General features: G+C 36.8%; 1 protein-coding gene across 3 annotated transcripts in view; it reads right to left on the bottom strand.

The window, feature by feature from the left end:
* The window catches only part of LOC115440498 (calcium uptake protein 3, mitochondrial), a 110,413-nt gene that overhangs the window by 2,529 nt on the left and 85,936 nt on the right, over positions 1-21,948 (bottom strand). Inside the window, exons 2-11 of one of the 3 annotated variants that reach the window (XM_030164832.2) lie at positions 10,558-10,696; positions 9,970-10,080; positions 8,563-8,610; positions 6,831-6,913; positions 4,875-4,940; positions 3,834-3,908; positions 3,020-3,166; positions 1,975-2,089; positions 1,155-1,382; positions 490-647 (exon numbers count right to left, since the gene is read on the bottom strand). In XM_030164832.2, coding sequence (XP_030020692.1) covers positions 490-647; positions 1,155-1,382; positions 1,975-2,089; positions 3,020-3,166; positions 3,834-3,908; positions 4,875-4,940; positions 6,831-6,913; positions 8,563-8,610; positions 9,970-10,080; positions 10,558-10,696 — 1,170 coding nt within the window. The remainder of the gene's footprint in view (positions 1-489; positions 648-1,154; positions 1,383-1,974; positions 2,090-3,019; positions 3,167-3,833; positions 3,909-4,874; positions 4,941-6,830; positions 6,914-8,562; positions 8,611-9,969; positions 10,081-10,557; positions 10,697-21,948) is intronic. The other 2 variants (XM_030164833.2, XM_030164835.2) reach the window with 2 other exon arrangements.

The following is a 21,948-nucleotide window of genomic DNA, read 5'->3' on the forward strand; positions in this document are numbered from 1 at the left end:
TTTTTTTATACGCGGTAAATTGACCCCACTACACCTGATAATTAAAGTGGAGTGGGATCCATACAACATTCTACAATTTATTTATTTTTGGATAACAGCTGCACAACAAAACTTACAAATAGTCGTTACTGTATCTACCTAAGTAATCAGCCCAAAACTTTATCCACAGTTTACTACAAAACAAATTGCCGTAGGTTGATACTACATTAGGGGTCTTCCATTAATCACGTGGGGCTCGGAGGGAGGTTCGAAAATAAAATAACGAAACATCACAAGGATGGTAATTAGATATCACGTGTATTTATTTTTAATTGATCGCGCGTTTTAATGTAAAAATTTCAATATAATTTATATCAAAAAAATACACTTGATTTTGGTTAGAGAGGGTCTAAACCTCACAACATATCACCAGGGGGGTGGGGAGGGGTGTCAAAAGTCACAAAAACTTGATTAATGAAAGATCTCTTATCAGTAAGTCTAGCAATTTACCTTGAATCCCCTGTGAAGTCTGTCCTTCATGATAGCGATGAACTCCTTGTAGCTGAGCAGGCCGTCGCCGTCCGCGTCGAAGATCGCGAACACCGTGGTGACGAGGTGTTCGGACTGAGATATGCCCGTGCAGATCTTCACAGCGCGGTGGAACTCGTCTGGAAACATATTTTATATATACACTTACCTATTTGTATATATTTTAAATTTATAATAATATTATTAATAACAAATATTTTGAATGCGTACAGCAAGCTTCATATAGTTTGATGTCTCTAAATTTCGATTAGTTAAATAAATAAGTATTTTTAATTTTATATATGCTTCGATTACTACCCGCACATGTCAGCACGCATTTATCCCCGGAAGGATATGTAGAGGATGTTACCCACTTTTCGCCAAGTGTGTTTCCGTTCCATGATGTGATAGAGAGAAAGAGAGGGCACATATATGGGGCACAAATTCCAGACTCCGGGCTGATACTGAGAAGAAAAATCTAAATATCACTTTGTCCAACCTGGGATTCGAACCCAGGACCACAGAGCGCTGCCGTACCGCACGTGCAGTCCAATTACGCCTCCAGGCAGTCTTCGCTTCGATTACTAATTTAGATTTATTACTATATACTATATACATTTATCAACGTTTTCATAAATCAATCTAACCTTTAGATATAGGATGATCGGCGAGCGTATACATCCTCATAGCTATAGTGAAGTCCTCAAGGTTGTTGAGGAACTGGCAGAAGGTTTTGAATTCGTCGAATGTGATGCCTCGCTCGTCCTTCACGCGGTCCAGCAGTCGGTCCAGGTACATGTCGTACTCGTCCGTGTCGAGATACGTGTAGCGGAGCAGGATCTTCGCGAAGTCTACTTCCGAGATCGTCTCGTGACCTTGGAGAAGAAATTTGTATATGGCATAGCTGGACTATGCTCATTAACGCATAGCTTCTTGAAATTAGAAGTAATAACAAAAACGTAATATGTTAAAAATCGTTTGGGAAGTTTACTTAATAATAATAAAACTCTCAGTTCGTAGCGTAACTACTCGATAAGGCCCTGTGGTCTGTTAATCTAATTGGAGGAAGGGAGAGGGTTGATGATTTTATTAAGCCCTAATCTATATAGATGGAGGTTTTATATTAGGAGGGATTCTAATATCAAGAATCTTTAACTTATGTAGATTATTCGGTGACCTTTTTTTAAATCAATGCTGTAGACTTAGTAAACTATATTGGCCCCTTGAAGCATGAAGCCAATGGAATTGCCTGTCATGCCATCCTTTTGTTACGCCATTACTCTCAGTCGATAACCAAGGTGGTAAAAACAATACCAAGCGGATCTACTGATTGATACTCAAATGTTCACACCCTTAGAGTAATCATAATGTTCAGTAACACTACCTATTATGGACATGGTAAACGAAAGCAAGCCCCCATAGAGTTAAAGTGATCTTTGGTACTATAGGACTAGAGTTATCGTCTACCTTTTGAGAACTCGTGGAACTCCAGCTCCAACACCTCGGTCTGCAAGTTCTCCATGAACTGCTTGAACCCCTCGAACTTCAGGTCGTTCGTGCCCTTCTTGCCGAAGAAATGGACCTGCAAAGATGGACAGAAACGAAGGTAAAATCCTGTAATTATTACTTACTTCTTAAAAACATAGAAAGAAAGTCAAAATTAAAATAATTAACTTAAATTTTTTCATTATATTGTAGTTTTTTAAAACAAAAGTTAGAAACTTAATGCCTTAATGATGGTCATTAACCATGGGTTTTAGTATTTAATATTTTAGTGCGTTATGCATGTGATACTAGGTCACATCCCCATGAAGATATTATTAGAAAAATCATGGGTGCATTACCAAAATTTCAAGAAACGAAATATGGAAAGCAATACAACAATATATTGGTAATTGATAAAGCAGTAAGTCAAAACAGACGGTTCTGCTCTATTACATGGCCAACTAGATCTTATCGCTCTTACTGCTCTTTATCAAACAAGAAACTTCATTTATAATTTACCCAGATTTATGAAACGTAGATGGGAAGAAAGTTCGTTAAACGTATATTCCAAATCAGTAATAAAAAATTGTCTGTATTTGACTTACTATGGTCTCGATTGTCACGGCAGAATTAGACGAGGTTTAACAACATCCTTAGCAACTGCCAAGGGGCCGTTCAAGTATTACGTAACATAATTTGGAGGGGTCTCCTAAAACGATACGATGCGTTACAGGGGCGGCAGGGAGGCTTTGTACAACGCGTTACGTAACATTGTTTTTTTTATTTTAAAACAATAACAAAGGTATTTTAGCGACTTTCCGGTACTTTGCGTGACATAATTGTAATAAGAAAAAAAAAGTCACTTTATAGTTACGTAACTTTTGGAGGAGTGGGCGGGGGTGTACGGGAAAATGTTACGGCGCGTTACATGGGTAGCTAAAAAATCTTAAAAAATTGCGGTACGTAATACTTGAACGGCCCTCAAGCCGACGCAATCCGATACTAGTCATTTTATTTTAGTAAATACCTGCAGAAAGGTATCCACATTGTGCCTCCTCTGCAGTCCCTGGTCGTCGTTGACGTACGTGTCGTGTGGTTTCCCGTCTTTGCCCTCCTCTTTATCGTCTGTCATGCCCCGCTTCCCTTTCCACGCGTAGCTGAAGATCTTCTCCATCTAAAAACACATGATGCTATTACCTCGAGATTTTTGGTCAAAAATTGTATGTTTATTTTGAGGTTGATTTTTACGGACTTTATAATAAAATATTAATATAAAAATACAGAGACATATTGAAGTATTTTTTTATTAAAGCAGATTTTATATAGCGAAAATTAAATTTTTAAAAGAGAATAGAATTATGTAAAAAAATCACATTACAAATATATTTTTATCACAATTTTGCAGACATTAATTTAATAAGCCAAAATTAGACAGTAAGAAATGCATAAAAAATATTATTATTAGTGAAAATTAACACAAAAATTTCGTAAAAATGAGCTATATAAACATTAATCATTTTATAAATAAAAAAAAATCCTTTTTTTCTATAATCGTATAAAATACCAATAAGTTAAAATTTTTAACAAGTAGGTATGTAGGTACTCCTGCATGTGTTAAGTTACAAATTATTCTAAAATTCACTATGATCCTGTAATTTAACAACTTTATGAAAAATGATGCATAAATAATTCATAAACATCACAAAAAACTTTTGGTAAATCACTGAAAAAACAAAACAACATTAAGCAGTAGCGAACAATTCACAATAATTATAATATTAAAACACGACTCAAATCCAATGGACGTAGGCGACACAAGACGCAACGCAATATCAACTTACTGTTGATGGCTTAGGGACTTTTCCAGTTTGACCGATCCTGTTCCTGATGGCGCTTGTGGACACTAATGAAAGCAGCTACAATGGAAGGTCGTGAGCACGTGTGCACACACACAAATAAACATTATTTACATACTATTTACTTATATAGTGTATATGAAGCAAAATATGTTTTTTTGCAAATTTTGAAGCATTTTGGAACAATGTTTTTCAATGGTTTCTTTTAAATCGCAATTAAAATAATTAAAAAAATATGTAAACATTGAAAAACACTGGTTTGATGACCGAAAAAAGCCAAAATAAACAGAACATATACACGTATATCCGTTGCTATGTTTTTTGGGTACATAATTAACATTAATAACGAGCAGTAGCGTAGCGTAGGTTGGGCGCAAAATGTGTAAAATAGGAGTTTTTAAAATTAAAACTTCGTCCTTACAAATAATATATTTTAACGCAATGCAGCGTTCGCGTGCGTTTTTTTTGTTTTATGGAAATGACTTTTTTTTGTCTCTGGATATAAAAAAATTGGATTCACCCTGAGCGACAAAAACCCACGGTACGCCACTGGTAATGAGAATAAATATATTTTATAGTTTGGTAATTCATAAAAATGGTTATGGGTCTCATTTTGTATCTTGAAAGTTCCACTTGGCTGACAATTTAGTAATATTAGTAGGATACGTTCCCAATAACACCAATTATTGAATTGGGATTGGCATTGTACCTATTTAGTTAAAATGGTCTAAAAAGTTCAAAAGATATTTACAAACTGGTCCTTAAAGTTAATTCATATTTTGCAAGTTACAACAAAAAAAGGAAGAAAATAAAAAAAAAAAGATTCAAAAATGTAACGTCACGAATAGAATCTCATTCAATAAGTTGAAATTTCGACAGCAATTTAGAACGTTATTTAATACATAGGACTACCCTTTTTCATGAATATATATTTTTTAATACATATATTTTCTTGTCGATATTTCAACTCATACAATGGTATAAGATGTATGTATATCCCCTCAAAATCTTTGATTATCAACTCACAGCCTCTTCACTTTTGGGGTCCAAATTTTTACGCTCCTTGAATGTGCCACCCAGCAGGCGTTGGATCTAGATTTGTGCCGCAAAAAAACCAAAAAAGAAAAATAACAAAACTAAAAAACAAAAATTGTATAGAAATAAAATAAATAAATAAAAAAATAGTACAAAATAAAGATAAAAATATAAATAATAATAATATCCTTGGTTTCTTGTCGTATAAAATCGTCACATTTGAGTGCATTTTGGTTATAAATTTAGTTCGTCTAGGATGTTAGGTACTAAGTTTGTTCTAATACAAAAGCACTAAGGTCTAAGACAGAAGACGAAATGTTCCAAGCTTCCGGCTTCAGGCGTCCACACCTATGAGGAAGAAGACCGACCTGCCTTGAAGTCTTCATGTCCAGGCTATTTTACAGATAGCTTTTGCAATAAAAAAAATGCCGTACTGTGACGTAAAACAAAAGTTTGCCTCATTTTCCCCATTACATGATTGCTAGGGGCTTTAACGGGTGTACTTACGCCTCTTATCCAAGATCTATTTGAATTTTTACTAAAACTAACAGTTTGGTCGAAGGACATACTGAATAGATTTATAAATTTTCTAATACCGATAAAACTGGCATCTATTGTGCCTTGCGAGCAACTATTTTGTATTCATTTAATTTTCTTGATCACCGGATAAAAAACAGCTTATTGCATTTAGAGATACGTTAGGGAAAACACTGCATCTCACTAAAAGAATTTTCAGAAGCGGATTTTTTTTTGAAAATAACATACTTTTCGCTGTACACTTATTAATATACAAACGTACAAACACACATCACGCCTTTACCCTCGAAGGGGTAGGCAGAGGTTCTAGGGCAACCACATTTGTTCAGCCGTGATTCTGTTTTTTTCTTCGCTTCTTTTTAAAAAAAAAGCAATGTTCCTTTGATTAAATTTGCTATCTCCAGTAATTAGACTACTTACTCTCCAGATGCGGTTCAAAAATTCCACCCTGTATATTATATTAACATAACGTGTGTATATTTCGTATCCTTTAGCAGCAACATGCGTGGTTTGGTTACTAGTCTAGCGCACACGACGATAGTTCCAGCTCGTGCCTTGCACTATTACATTGTGTGTTTTTAAGTGACGAGCGCTAAGCGAATGTATTTCTTTAATTAATTTATTGTGAAATTATAATCTTTACTAATATTATAAAGCTGAAGAGTTTGTTTGTTTGGAAGCGTTAGTGTCAGGAGGTATTAAAACGATTTTAAAAAAAATCACTAATAAGAAGCTACATTACTTCAGATTGCTATAGGTTACTTTTATCCTGGAAAACCTTTTTCTCGCGAGCGGACTCGCAGGCAAAAGCTAGTATGATTTAAACTCAACATAGAAACCAAAAGAGTCCGCAAATGGTCCGCTAGTGCATCCGTTATTTCTAATAAATTTTTAATAATTGTCAGCAAGAAACGCTATAAATCTTACAAACATAAAGGGGATTGTTTCTGATTGTATAGATGTTTGTATGAAGTAAACTCCGTAACCGCTGAACAGATTTGGATGAAATTTCACACACGGATAGATCATATTCCGGGTTTATACGCTGCTTATTATCCCGGCAATTTGCTGATTTAGATCCAATTTATTAACTAGATGTCGCTGGCGTATTACTGATGGCGTTATGATTCGCTACAGTCATTAAGGATTCTTTTTTTTAGCGCGAAAGGATATTAACACCTTATATGCCGTAAACACCACCTAGTCTTTCAAAAATATTAACACGTACTTAATACTAATTAGAATACGAACAAAAAGGAAAGAAACAAATACAAAGATTACGACTCTTTTAAAAGACTCCCGGAAGAACAAGACGCGTTTTTCTTAATGTCAAAAAACCTCAGGGAACAAGGCAGTCATAAGACTCCTCCCAGAGCTCGTCATATTAATGATAATAAAGAATGTACTTACGACTAGAAATTCGTTTTTATCAACTCTTTGGTTTCCATCGGTGTCGAACATGTTGAAGGCGATCCTGAAGCCGGAAGCGGGCTCTGGAAATGAATACGAATATTAAAAAAACAAAAGTTACATTACAGATACAATTACTAGGTGGTAGGATATATTTTATATCCGCCCGGATAGCGACCATCGTACACAAGGTGTTAAAACCCGCCATAGTGGCCTACGTAAGTGTGTCGCGTTCCGGGATCAGCCTGTGTATATTCGGTTCCAACAGGCCGGTATGACTGTCGACTGTCATCTATTATGCCTTGAGGGGTAATCTCTCGTCAGTCGACATTCTATTAAACTCCACTTCACTTACCATCAGGTGCAGGTAATCTCTCGTCATCGTCGTCATCGTCTCGTCACTTACCATCAGGTGCAGGTAATCTCTCGTCATCGTCGTCATCGTCTCGTCACTTACCATCAGGTGCAGGTAATCTCTCGTCATCGTCGTCATCGTCTCGTCACTTACCATCAGGTGCAGGTAATCTCTCGTCATCGTCGTCATCGTCTCGTCACTTACCATCAGGTGCAGGTAATCTCTCGTCATCGTCGTCATCGTCTCGTCACTTACCATCAGGTGCAGTGGGGGTTTGACGTGTCCGTACAAAAGCCAGGACAAATACGACCTTGTGACCATCAGAAAAGAGCGTATTCATACTTAAATGGCCGGCAATCTTTAAGCCTGGTATGATGTTCATGGGCGGCGGTTATCATTTACCATCAGATGAACCGTATGCTCGTTTGCTCCCTAAATAATTTTTATAGTACCTCGAATGCCTCGGTGGCATAGTTGAATTACGGTACGACTGCAATGCTGACGTCTCGGATTCGATGGTCAGGCAGTGATATTGGATTTTTCTATTTTGTATATTATTGTAGCAAAGAGTCTGTTATTAGTGCCCGGTGTATGGTATATGGTGTTACACTCGCCCCTATCACATCATGAGACGTACTAGCACGGCAAAAACTGAGTGCATCAGTTGTGCTTACTCCTTCGGAGATAAAAGGAGTGTGTGTTTTAAAATGACATTATTTATCACCAATAAAATATTTCCACAATATCTCTTAACTTTTAGATGATTCATTTACTCGTGCCTTTCACCATACATTATACTCAGAATGCTAAACATACGTAACGACCGACACATTAATTTTAGGGCCAGCGTTCGAGTATTGCAAATTTACGTTTATGAAGGAAAACCATTAGCGAAACTAATAAACTTGTTAGCGATGCGCGGCTAAAGTTACAGCGCATCTCCACGTTTCTGACGCTTCTGTTATGAAACAACGGGCCATAATGCGAGTTTGTTACAGCATTCACTTAATTCGTTTCCCAGGTGTAATTTTATCAATTAAGACTTTTTAAAATGGCTATAAGCTGTCTGAGCACACTTTTCATATCAGGGCCAAGGGGAAAGTAGAGGGGGGTGGGGTTAAGTAGCTACGTATCAAATAGCGGAACCTCGTCCCCCCCTCCGATATCCAATAAAGCATACTATAAAATAATTTGATAAAAAATCCAAAAAAATATGTAGAAATTCCTTTAATTCCCTGAAAATCCTTGACTCGGGAATATGATACAAATAGATCTATGCGTACGTTCCAAGGCTTGCGAAAGACATTGAGTACAATGACTTTCATGCGTTTGTTATTAATTTTCAAAAATATTGGTTTGCATTGTAATCATACTTACTCGTTAGAATAGAGAGAAGAAACAGGTATTCCGTGTACGAAATAATTCCTGGAAACCAGAGATTTATTAATTATTTATAAAATCTTACCAAGATTTAAGCAAATTTTGATTGTTGATCGTCACTACTGCGGACTGCCCAAGATGCTAACACAAACACAACAAAAAACTTTATATTAATCTATTCTTATAATAAATCTGTAGAGAGGTCAATTCTGTACATGAAATATATTTCCAAAATAACTATCAGGGGGTGATTAGGGATCGATACTGATGCCAAAAATGCAATTAGTAAAATTTTTGTCTGTCTGTCTGTCTGTATAACCGTTATAGAAACAAAAACAACTCGACGGATTTTAACGAAACTTGGTACAATTATTTGTCATACTCCTGTGCTGGTTATAGTATACTTTTCATCACGCTACAATTAATAGGAGCAGAGCAGTGAAGGGAAATGTTGGGAAAACGGGAGAAGTTACTCCATTTTTAAGCTTCCGTCGCGTGTGCAACCTTAATGGTTAAAACTACGCAGAAATCATGTATGACGGAAATGTTCTCCTTAAAATTATGTAAAAAATATCCCACGACAGCATATGTCTATCTTTTATGGTTGACTCACAATAACACGTGTAACTCCCGATAGCTTAGCAGTTTCACTTTCTCATTATATTTGTCTACTCTTACGTTTATAACACTCTCAGTCATCCCTAATTAAAAAAGTTAACATTATTAAATATTCCATAAAAAAGAATCATAGAAATCGGTATAGAAACACCAAAGTTATACATGAAATACGCTAATAATAAGCCATCATGCGTGAATACTGAATCATGCTATAAGCTTCCTTCGATTTCACCAGGATCCCATCATCAGACACTGACCGGACAATCGGACCACCTGCATACCACCATACATTAAAAAAACATCCCGACAAATTGAGCACCTCCTCTATTTTTGAAGTCCGAAATCCACGCGGGCGAAGCTGCGAGCGGAAGCTAGTAATAATAATAAAAACATCCGCCCTGTATTATATACTTGCCCACTGCTGAGCACGGGCCTCCTCTACTACTGAGAGGGATTAGGCCTTAGTCCACCACGCTGGCCTAGTGCGGATTGGTAGACTTCAAACACCTTCGAAATTCCTATATAGAATTTGCCAAGTTTGCAAGTTTCCTCATGATATTTTCCTTCACCGTTAAAGCAAGCGGTAATTCACAAATAATACACATATTTTAGAAAAGTTAGATGTGTGTGCCCTTGGTTTTAAACCTGCGGACATTCGTCTCGGCAGTCCGTTCCACTACGAGGCTATTGCCGATTATAATCAAGAATTATTTTATAAGTCTAAAATAATTTATAGCTCAACTGTGTCCCTCCTTATACGTCCAGTGTATCCCTATTCTTTGTTACCTTTGTCCCTCATGTTCCTGAACATCTGCGGCGACCCTTTCTTCAGCTGCGGCGTGTGGTCCCGCAGGTATTCTATTTCTTTGGACGTCAGGATCCTGCGCTTCAGCCGGGCTGCAATGACAAATCGTGAAGTTTGTGATTCATATGTTATACTAGATTAATTATTTATTTTTTCATGAGAAAGCTACTTCTCCAGATTATGTAGTTAGCCACAAAAGTAGATGAAAAAACTCAAAACTTAGTCTCAAAATAAGGCTTCTACGCTCTCATTTTAACCTTAATATTCTATAGCGACGTATAAGCAATCGTCACTGTAGAGGAAATGATGGTTGCGTTCTTCCATGGAAGGAAGAACTCCAGTCAAGCAATGTTATTAATTATATTCTAGCGCCTCTGAAATGACTTTAGTTTAAAACATGCATAGTCTGTCATTAGTCATATGAGGATTATAATTTATTTATATTTCACCAAGCTCTCGACCACCCCCTCCCCGCGCCGCCCTGAAAACCTCCGGGAAACAAGGGGGTGTCATCGGTCACGTTGAGAAAGACTGCTGTACATGATGACGTCGAAGTGTGATATACTTACGCCGTGGCTCCTGCTCCACTACTGACTCGAGGAAGTCCTGAGGGGTCATGTACAGCTGGCCGCCGTACTCCACACTCGCGAACTTGATGAACCGCCTCTCGCGCGACGTTAGCTTCACAGACTTGGCCAGCTCGTCAGGCTGTCGACAATAGCATTGATATTTATCTCGTCTTGATGTATGCAACATTGTTAAATACGAAATTGTACCTAGCAAAGGTAACTCGTAATCATAATATTTTATTTGCATTGAATGTAGGTACAGAACATAGGATGGTAATATAATTTATGAGTTCCGATACATTCTGCCAGATGGCGTTAAAAAATGACGTTTTGTAAATTTATGGCATAAATTAATTTAAAAATTAATACTTTCTTATAAATAACTTCTTATTGCTTTAATAAACCTTTACAAATGTGTAACATGATTTTTTTATGGTATGGTATATTATTTATGATGTCTTCATTTAAACCCGTTTTCAATAAATGATCCCAATTTCAATCTTCAATCCGATTCCGAGACTAAACCAATCAAAATAATTAATTTGTAAGCACTAAGCATTAAAAAAAATCTTCAAAATAGCTCATTTGTAAATATGTCAAAAAGACTGTTCTGATTGGTCCATTTTTAAATAAATTGAAAAAGCGGTTAGGATCGTATACAGAATATGGTGGTTAGTAAGAGGTATCAACTACGTTCTAACATGGTTGAAAAGTTTGTTTTCCATGTTATATAAATTTTACGTAAAACATATGGTATATATTTTTTATTTTCACTATATTAATTAAAAGAAAGAGTCAAGGTCAACTGATTGTTCGATAAAGGTAAAAGTAATGTTGAGTAGGACATACAAGAGGCGGTACATTTGTCCGGGACATGACGTCAAAATGTAAGAGTGACTCAAAATTATATATTGTACTACTTCAAATTTTATGACGCGGCAGTCGCGTTACTTATTCTCCGTCTCTGGTAAACTGTAGGACGAGGACAGTGAGGTAGAGAACCGCATGCTACAAATTACAGTAGGACGTTATTTTACAATGGACATTACATTACTGCGTTTCGAGTCGCGAGCGAGAGGGAAATATTTTGAGGGTTAACATTACAAAATACTGTAAGATATGCATTGAAGCGCCGAGCCTCACTACGCCTCGCCTCATTTGAAGTAGGACGTTGTACCGGCTCAATGCTAAAAAGAGGCTACTCTTACAAACTCTTTTTTAAGTCATGTCCTACCCAACTCTAGGTAAAAGCAATTAAAGGAAACTAATAAAAATTTAATTCTATAACAAAGCACTTACATACATACGGTAAGTATGCGAAGCACTCACAAAAACTAATAACCAGTGTAATTACTGGGACATAACAATGAACACCAAGTAGTTTTACTTATACGCGCGGCGTCGTGTAAACCATAGCGCGATCTATTATTGTCGTGGCGCCATCTATTGACGCAACTGAAAACTATAATTTGATTATTGTTACTAACATGAAATCGCAATATGAAGACATGGGAAACTAAGTATGTAAACTAACCAGGCTAGATAGGAATCATGGTCGTAACTAGTCATTTTCAGCAGGGCAGGGTGCCCGAGACTAGATTTTTTTTATAATTATTCAGTAGTCGTAGTAGTAGTAGTAGCGTCCAAATACTGTGGGTAAACCCAAAGCAATTTTGGTCTGAGCACAGCCTGTCCGCCCCTCTCTATAAACGCCTATGGTAAATATCACTGCAATGTCTATTATTGCCGCTAAGCACTGATAAACATTTTATTTTCGTGTACACCTGCTTTGAGGCGCCACTTTTGTTATTCCCACATTTTACCGCAACACGGCGAGGTGTTTTATTTTCCTGGTAAACAGCAATTTACTGGGTATTATGATACTTAAGGTGTAGTTACTGGTGGTATGATATATTTTATAACCAGCCGGATAGCGACCATTGTACACAAGGTGTTAAAATCCGCCATAGTGGCTCTCGTAAGTGTGTTGCGTTTTGGAATCAGCCTGTGTATATCCGGTTCCAACAGGCCGGCATACTATCGACTGCCGAGGGGAAATCATCTCTCATCAGTCGAAATTCTATTGGACCCACTCCACTTGGACTCGATACAGTGGGGTCACTGCTTTACTCGTATAAAAAAAACATGTAATTTTGGATGACGAGCGCAATGCATTTATATGCCTCTGCATATACCATACCATATTCAAAATTTGGTTTGTGCTTTGGTTAGTGCTAAACAATATTATTTTGGTTATTATTTTATAAATTAAGTGAAAAGTTTGAGACATTATAGCACAGAATTGATTTTTGAGATAATGGATTAACCGTCGATTTTAATAAACTAATCCAATCGCTTTTGTTTTAAAAAGTGGACCGATCCGAATTAAGACATGACTTATTTTAATTGGTCAATTCTCGAGATCGGATTGAAGATTGACATTAGGATCTTGTATTGAAATTGTCTGTAAGAGAATCTATAATTACATTATATAGTTTCAATATCTTATCCTCTGCTGCACAAGAAAACGTTTTAAACGACTGCCCATATTTTTTTAATATACTTTCAACTTACATTACTGGATTCATCATTACATACAAATGTACCGTCAACGAAATTATTGTCCAATAATTTTATATGAATACGTAAACATACATAATATGGATATACATATTATAATATAGATTCCCCTGACCCACGGTCACCTAAATCCATCCCGATATGAAGAATAATAATCCAGAAATACACCACGAACTGTCAGCCACTAGACACCCGGAACACTCATCTAAACTAGATATATTTGGCGTAAACCACGGAAAGAATAGCAAAAGGGAAGCGTTTCGCTAGCCGACAGGGTTATTTTAAACCGTCGTTGTTATTTCGGGATCAAGAAATACATCACACTGATGCATTTTATTTTAAATGGACGCTGATTTATTCAATACTAGCTTTTGCTCGCAGCTTTGCCATCGGGAAGGGGGTTCTCCCGGAGAAAAGTCCCGCTATAGAAAGTAACCTATAACCTTCCCAGGGTGTTCAACTATCTCTATAGCAAATTTCACAAAAATCCGTTCAGTAAATTTTGAGAAAATCGATAACATACAGAGAGATAGAAAAGAGGACTTTGTTTCATAATATGTATAGATATGTGTTAGAAACGCGAGAATTAATATAATTTGATATTTATAAACAGAACGGATTTGAATAAAATTCGGTAAACGGATAAACTAAATACTGAACGTATGAACTGTTTCTTATCACAGAGGAGTGATCAGTGTACGGTCTAGCGCTCCCGCAAGCAACAAAGAATATTCTAATACGCAGTCGTCAGAAAACCTCATTTTATTGGTAGTTTTGGTACATTAAAGATACAAATTTCATTATCTTATCAATAAATCAGCGTAGAGGGACAAACTTGGCTGCGTCTCATCCTCTTTAATAGCCATTTTGAGACAAATATAGCCATAAATAAAACCACCCCGAACCGCCCCTAAAAGGAGTTATAAATCCTCCACAATGGGGTAAACAAACGTACATACACATCTTTTGTCGGCGCGTTTTTGTTTAAAGTTCGTAAATTATTCAAAGTTTTTATTGGTAATAAAATCGGTGATCAATTTGATGTATGTAGCGTCAGATGAGGGTGGATGCAAAGGACATTCTAAAAGGCGACCTTTTGGGAAAATGTCATAAGATTTTTTATATTTAGACCCTGTGGGTTTGGTTGGCTGATACTTTTACCATGCCACCAATGTCAATAAAAACTTTAAAAATCATAGAATCTTTATGTATTAATGTAATATTATAAGGGAAGATTATTACGTTTTAATTATATGAATATAATATTATGTCTAAAAACTATATTCAGTCAAAGACATTGAACTATATAGTTAGTTATAGATCGGGCATGAGGGCCTAATTATTGCTCCAAAAGTTATTACCAATAATTCGTAATAAGTTATTGTATTATTTAAAATGTCCGTGTAACAAGATGTCATAGCGTCTTTAAATATTAATACAAATATAACATATTTACACAAAATATGCTAATATCCGCATTAAAAAGGTGCACATCACGAAATAGAAAAAATATGAATTAATTTACATTAATGTTTTGTTATTTCACAGTGAATTGAGTAGCAACGGCACGAGCACAACATTTTTGTATGACAATCTTGCCAATGTCCGCTCTATATAATCTTTGAATTCTTTGTATTCAGTATTTATAATGCTTTCAACTGCCCTTTCATTACACCAATGAGGCAGTCAAATCTAAAGAATCCAATCAGTTTGAGGTCAGGCTTCCTGTATCATCCGCTCTGACAGTGAAAGCCCAGCGTCGCTTGCGCCGCACTTCCGTTGCATGACGCCTGACGGAACACTCATACGCAAACCTTTAACATTGCTATTAAGTTTACAAATGGTTAGCATAACGTTAATAAACTAAGGGCCTGTTTCATAACTTCTAAGTAAGTGTATAAGCCGACCAAATACAAAAGTCACTTGAAATTATACTACCAAAATAAATTGTAGTAAAATGTTAGTACCTAAATTAGTTGTTGAATATGATAACTGTCAAATTGAATTTACTTGAATCTTATGAAACAGATCATGAATAATCATGCTTGTGAAGAAGTTTGGATCAATTCGTATTATATAGCATAGCATGTATAGCTTGATCAGGAAATACTAAAATCCTGGTTTGGGGGTGTGACTTTGCATTTTCATATTAAAGTTAACAGTCCAAAAATGAGTACCACATTTTACCACATGTCGTAAAATTGTATTTTCCTTACGCTATAATTTTCAATATTTTAATCCATCATATTCAATATCAGATCGATCCGATAAAACAGAAAAGGAAACATTTGCAGATACAAATGAATTTAAACCTTACAGATTCTTCATAAAGTCGTTTTACAACGACCACTTAATAGATTTCCCAACCAAATATTTGTTCAAACATACGATTTCAACACAAACCAACTCGGCTGTGGAAACTAGTTATACAATAAAACAAAACGTCCAAACAGTCCGTTTCGACGTATTGGCATGTTAAAACGCGTCCGAGCAGATGATTGCTTGCCAATCGCCATGGCGCAACACAAATTGATTTAGATTAAAATAAGAGGTTAATTTAACTGTTTAATTTGAACACGACGCTGTTAGACGGTCACATTCCATGACTTTCACGTTATATATGAATGTTGGTGTGGTGTTAAATCACACATGCTGCGTCTGCGCACCCTTACTTATTGTTCTCGATCGTGTGTTGATACACGAGTTGTTTGACATGTGTGAATGAGAAATGACAATCATTTAGCTAGACAAAGTTAGATAGACACAGGTAGGATATATTTTATATCCGCCCGGATAGCAACTACCGTACACAAGGTGTTAAAGCCCGCCATAGTGGCCCATGTAAGTGTGTCCCGTTCCGGGTACAGCCTGAGTATATCAGGTTCCAGCAGGCCGGTATAATTGTGTCGACTGTCGAGGGGTAATCATCGCTCGTCAGTCGACATTCTATTGGACCTCACTCCACTTACCATCAGGTGCAGTGGAGTCACTGTACCTTGCAAGTATAAGACTGCGAGTCTAGACTCGCGCATACGTAACAATGGCTTCTATCAAGTATTGATAATAAATTTATAAATACACAGAACACCTAATTTAGATATAACCACCATTCGAACTTTATTTGGCTTACCAATCTAGATTTGAACGCATCTCGCAAAATCAATTGCGCAAAAAACTAACATGATTAACAATCTTCGCGCTATAAAAGGCATTCATAATTTTTACAACCTATTACTTCAGTGATTAATTAATTATACAAAACTAGTTTATGGTCGCGGCTTAGCTAATGTGATTTATATTTTCCCTAAACTAAAACTAATTAAAAAAGTATTTAATATGGTCTTTCTAGTTTTTCTAGATTATTTCAACGGCTTATTATTTATTGAATAAGAGATATACAAATTTACCCTGAATAATCACATTGCATACTTGTAATAAAAAATAACAATTATCCCGTATAATGATACCAAAATAAGCATATGGTATAGAAAAATCCAAATTAATAATTATTTCGTATAACGATACTAAACTAACGTAAACTATTCGAATTTGGAGCAAATGGTACCGGCACGGACCTATCACAATAATTCTATTAAAACAGGTAGTCATTACGAACAATATTTAAAGGTGTAATTTCTGTGTCGGATGCTAATAAATAGCGTTTATTTACGGAACATGATGGCCAGTAATGGACACTCGGCCGCAGTGATGCCAACCTTACGGTATTGAAATACTATTTTCAAATTTTGTAAACGAAATATTTAAGGTGTATACATTTATTATGAATATTGCAATATCTTCACCAAAGTTTTGGTGCCAACAATAATTAATTATTTAAATCGAAATAGATTATCAAAATGATGTCCAATAACAGATTTATCTCAAATTTTACACAACATGTAAGAAAAGTAATTAAAAGGCTAGGTATTATTTTTCTTATCTAAAAGTTTTGTCCGAGAATAGTATGTACACAGTACTGCTTTTTCGATGTCATTGTTTTTTTTATTCGTCGTTACTTTCTATTTAACACCATTAGCAGTTCTATTACGCCTTATACTGTAATGAATCGTCTCCAATAAAAACACTGTTGATAAGCTTTCTTATCTACGTCTATAAAATCTTTCTCAAAGTGGAAAAGATTGTCAATTGCTATTAGCATTTTTTTTAATGTTATTTATCTGCAAAAAAACGCGTTTAAAGTAAAAAGGTTTTCAACTGGTCTGCTAAGAACAGTTTTATTTATTTACTGTTTTATTTAGCTAATGTTGGCAACACTGCTACCCAGTAATGGACACTCGCTTTTTATCACGCGCCAGGACGCGCCGGGTGATTACGATGTTTCTCTGTGGGTTTATGTTACTTTCTAATATCTTTTATAAAATCTCACGGTTGTAGGATATTGTTTTGCAGAATAATGGCGTCTGTAGTGTAATTGAGATTCTCGGACGGGGAATGTTTTCTTTTGTATGGTTCATATCTTGACACTGCTTCATTATCAAAAGGTGCTCAATCTTTTTTTATATGCGTTAGGCAAAGTGACCCAACTGCACCTGATGGTAAGTGGTAGTTAAAGTAAGTGTTGGTGTGGTTCCAACAGGCGGTATAATTGTGTTGACTCATCATCATCATTTCGGCCCTTGAATCGTCCACAGCTGGACATAGGCCTCCCCCATTGAGCGCCGCAGGGACCGGTTCTGGGCCCCCCTAATCCATCGGACTCCGGCGACCCTCACCAGGTCGTCGGTCCGTCTCGTGGGGGGTCTGCCTACACGGCTGTTGTGTTGACTGCTGAGGGGTAATCATCTCTCATCGGTCGACATTCTATTCGACCTCACTCTGCTTAACATCAGGTGCAGAGGGGGATGTTGCCGTGTCTCTAAAAAAATATGCAACGGCAATCTAACTCTTCGCTTGTTACTTGAACCTCTAAACATTGAAGATTTACTTAAGTTGTGTAAAAATATTCATGTAACACAAAACTTCATTAGCTGTTTAATCTTCGAGTATAATACAGCCAATCAGTAGCGTAGCTTGCCAGAGGGGCTTTATATCAAAATTTGTTGAAGCCTTTCAGGCCAGTGCGACCTTTTGGGCGCCCGCTTAGTTTAATGTAGGTATGGGCCAAGAGGGGCCCCTAAACCTTAAGGGCCCTGTATCATTGATACAGCTGATACGTAGACGGGCCGCGGGGCGGCACCGCGCAGGGGCGGCCGGGGACGAAGACTTAGACAACTCCGTCAGAGGAAGCCCGCAGCCGTTCCTAATACGCCGAAGAGGGCCACCGCGGAGTTTTAGCTGGTAGGCCGTGCGTAGGTTAGTTGTACACAGGGTTACGGACTCGGCCCGGCGGTCGCCCGAAGGTCGTCATCAAACCCGGGCGGCTCAACGCCGGGCCGTAAGGCACGGTTACCCCAGCATAACCGCTCACCCCCCACGAAGGCTGGGCGGTAGTAATAAGGGACTTTCTCCGCGAAACCAAAAAAGAAAAAATACAGCTGATACGGCGGTAGCTACGCCCCTGCAGCCAATATAGATAGTACGTTTAATGAGCATTTATTAGGGCGCTTAGTTGAAACAGTGACTTTTGTATTTGGTTATCTTATAAGTATTTGGCGAGTACAATGACGGATAGAACGTATTCAAAGTAATGCCTCGTTGGCGTAGTTGTATTGCGGTACGACTGCCTAGTTGAGATCTACGATTCGATCTCTGGCACCAACAAAATTATATTAGGTTTTTCTGTTCAGAATCAGCGAGGGGTGTGACTGTCCGATGTGACGATACGCTTACGATCACATCCTTGGAATACACAAAGTGAACATTAGTTGCGACTCTGCCTACCCCTTTGGGGATAAAAGGCGTAATTATTATTCTCATTTATTATTCGTAATCATTACGTAATTTTAATGTTATATTTTATTACATTGGTATTTTTTTAAATTCTATTATTGATACACATTTTAAAATTTTCGGTTCAAAAACGACTATAAAATCACGGTGTATATTTGTATAGAAAGCGTGTAAATAAATAAACAATTTATTACTACTATTCATCTTCTCTATAACCTTTTCCAATCGCCTACGATCTATTATCTAACCGGGCATTTAACTAAACATATGCAATTCTGTCTCACTGCGCTTGACCTAAACTGATGCAATTTTATTAGTCACTAAAACAATAAGTTTTCTTAACCTTTATCAAGTTTTATGAGGATAGCCGAGCTCACGAGTCGTAACACAAGGGCGCCAAAATAACAACCCGTACACCGCTAATCTGAGAGCATGTCGCGAGCCGCCACACTGGTAGTAAATCACGCGGACTATTAACAAAACCGTGCGACACGTACGGCTAATACGTTACAAATATTTGTACAATGGGCCCTGTTTCAAACTGTCGCTCGTCGATTTATGGGATGCCCTAACGTATGAGCGGACCCGTGTTTGGATTTATGGGTTCCTCAAGTTCGGAGGCGATGAATTCAGGCGGTCGATATGGGATTTTTATTCGTTTTGATTGAACGGGAATTAAACGGCGAAGGTGTACGTGTGCAAATCAATATTTACTAGCTGATTTTGGGTATATAATTATTCTAGTAAAGTATTTTAACTATTTTTGCCGCGAGGTAGCTTGTAAGCACTTTTGTATTCAGATTTGGAGGACATTTACAATCGTATATGTACCGAAATTACTCGACGTTCAGACCAAGGGTTTACTCTAGGCTATGAAACAGGCTCTTAATATTTAATAATATAAGGTAGGTATTTATTGTAACAAAGGTTTAGGTTTGTATGTTAATACTATTTTTGATGTATCGTGATTGAACGAGGTGTCTGCTTATCTTGTCAATTAGTTGTCAAAATAAAAAAAATCGTCGTAAATTGTTGAATTTTCGATTATTTATATCAGTTCGCTGTTTTTTCATTATTAATTGATGCTCCGCTCCTATTGGTCTTAGCGTGAAATTATAACACTAAAAGATTTTTTCTATCCGAACCAGTAGTTCCTGAGATTTATGTTCCGTTACTAACCTGTTCCTTGTGTACTCCAGATATTCTTTTTCCAAAAAATCCTCAATTTACCACATCTATATACTATGTGTAGATACAATCCACCACTCAATATAACATAGACAATAAAACAATATAGAATTTACCCGTATCTTCAAAATCTAAATCCGTCCTCGTTCAAAGCCGCTTCTCACAAATCCATCTTGCGCCCGCGCACGCAAATGCTTTATGTCCTTACAGAATCAACACCGCGGTTAGCTCCGGATGATAAACCCATACACTTGTAACGTTATGTACTGCGTATGCTCTGAATGTTGTCGTTTATTTATTAGATATCAAGGTTGGAGTGCAAGGAGTTTTTAAATCAAATCAAATCCTTTATTTGTAAGCAATAGGTCGTTTACAGGTGTTATTAAAATATGTATATAATACAGGGTTATTTTGACATTGCTTTAATAAATGAAACCACATACTCGTCTTTTCCTTTGCGGATAGGATTGGGATAAATAATTAACGCACGCGATGAACCCTTTAAAGGTTTGTAAATGTTCATTACAAATGTTGGGAATTATGTTAAAGTTTATGTGAAAGGTGGTGCACCTGATCGCAACGGTTGTACGTAGTGCACTGTTTTAAATTAGTATGTGCGCATCAATAAGCTATCAGTCTTACTTATAAACTTGTTTAGCCTTAAGAGGTGGTTAAGAATTGCTTACATATCTGTCAAAAACATCACCGGTTCCTAGTTTAAACCGAATTAAGAGGCAAAATAGCAGGTTTTGACTACAGCTGATCGAGTAAATTTGTGGTATAACTAAGCAAGCTTTGCGAATTTTTTATAAGCAAGACATTATGTGCAACGTTGGCGCCGAGAATGCCTCGTGTGTTCGGATTTTAATGACCGTACACGGATTGAGGTATAGGTCCTCGGTAAAGTTACAATATAAACCTACATTTTACAATAAATCAAAATTTTAATTGTATATCCATGGTTGAAAGGCTAATTGACTTGAACAACATTTTATCCTCCATTAAGTTTCATATATATTTAAAATCAGCACTTTTATATGTTTTTTTTTTAACTCAGATAAAATTTTCCGAAAAGAAAATGTCGCTTAAGTTAACTAGGTTTTTCAACCGCCGATATATCTTTGTGGTGTAGAAATGGGCGCAGGACCGTTACAAAGACGACCAAATGGCATTAGTCTAAAAATCAACACGATTGGCAAGAGCTCTCGTCGGTTGCCTTCGCCGGCCCACAAAGTAGCTTGACGTACACCGATGGCCGCGTAAAACTGTCAGTTTTACTGCTCAAGACGTTTATTGCCATTGAGTTAATATTCGATACAAATAGAATCGCCGAAAGAACGGTATAAAGAGGGCTATACCGTTCCTTAATAAAAAAATACTGGTAATTTACTGGTGGTAGGTCTCACATATGTGAGGGTCCGCTTGGGTAGGTACCACCGCAATGTCTATTTCTACCGCCAAGCAGCAGTGTGTAGTCACTGTTGTGTTTCGGTTTGAAGGACATTGTAGCCAGTGTAACTACTGGACATAATGAGACTTAACATCTTACGTCTCAGGATGGCGAGGGCTGTGGTAAACCAAACAATACTTTGTAATTCAAGGTGTTAGACGGTGTATCTACTGTTTATGGGCGATCGTATGTTTACCATCAGGCGAACGGCAAACTCGTCTCATAATTCCAAACAATAAAAAAAAAAAAATTGATATAGTGAGTGAGAGAGATTCTTAATTGCGATTAGTATGAGTTTTATTTTGCAAATTATTATTTTTTAT

This window comes from Manduca sexta, chromosome 6 (assembly GCF_014839805.1).
Source record: "Manduca sexta isolate Smith_Timp_Sample1 chromosome 6, JHU_Msex_v1.0, whole genome shotgun sequence".
Lineage (NCBI taxonomy): Eukaryota > Metazoa > Arthropoda > Insecta > Lepidoptera > Sphingidae > Manduca > Manduca sexta.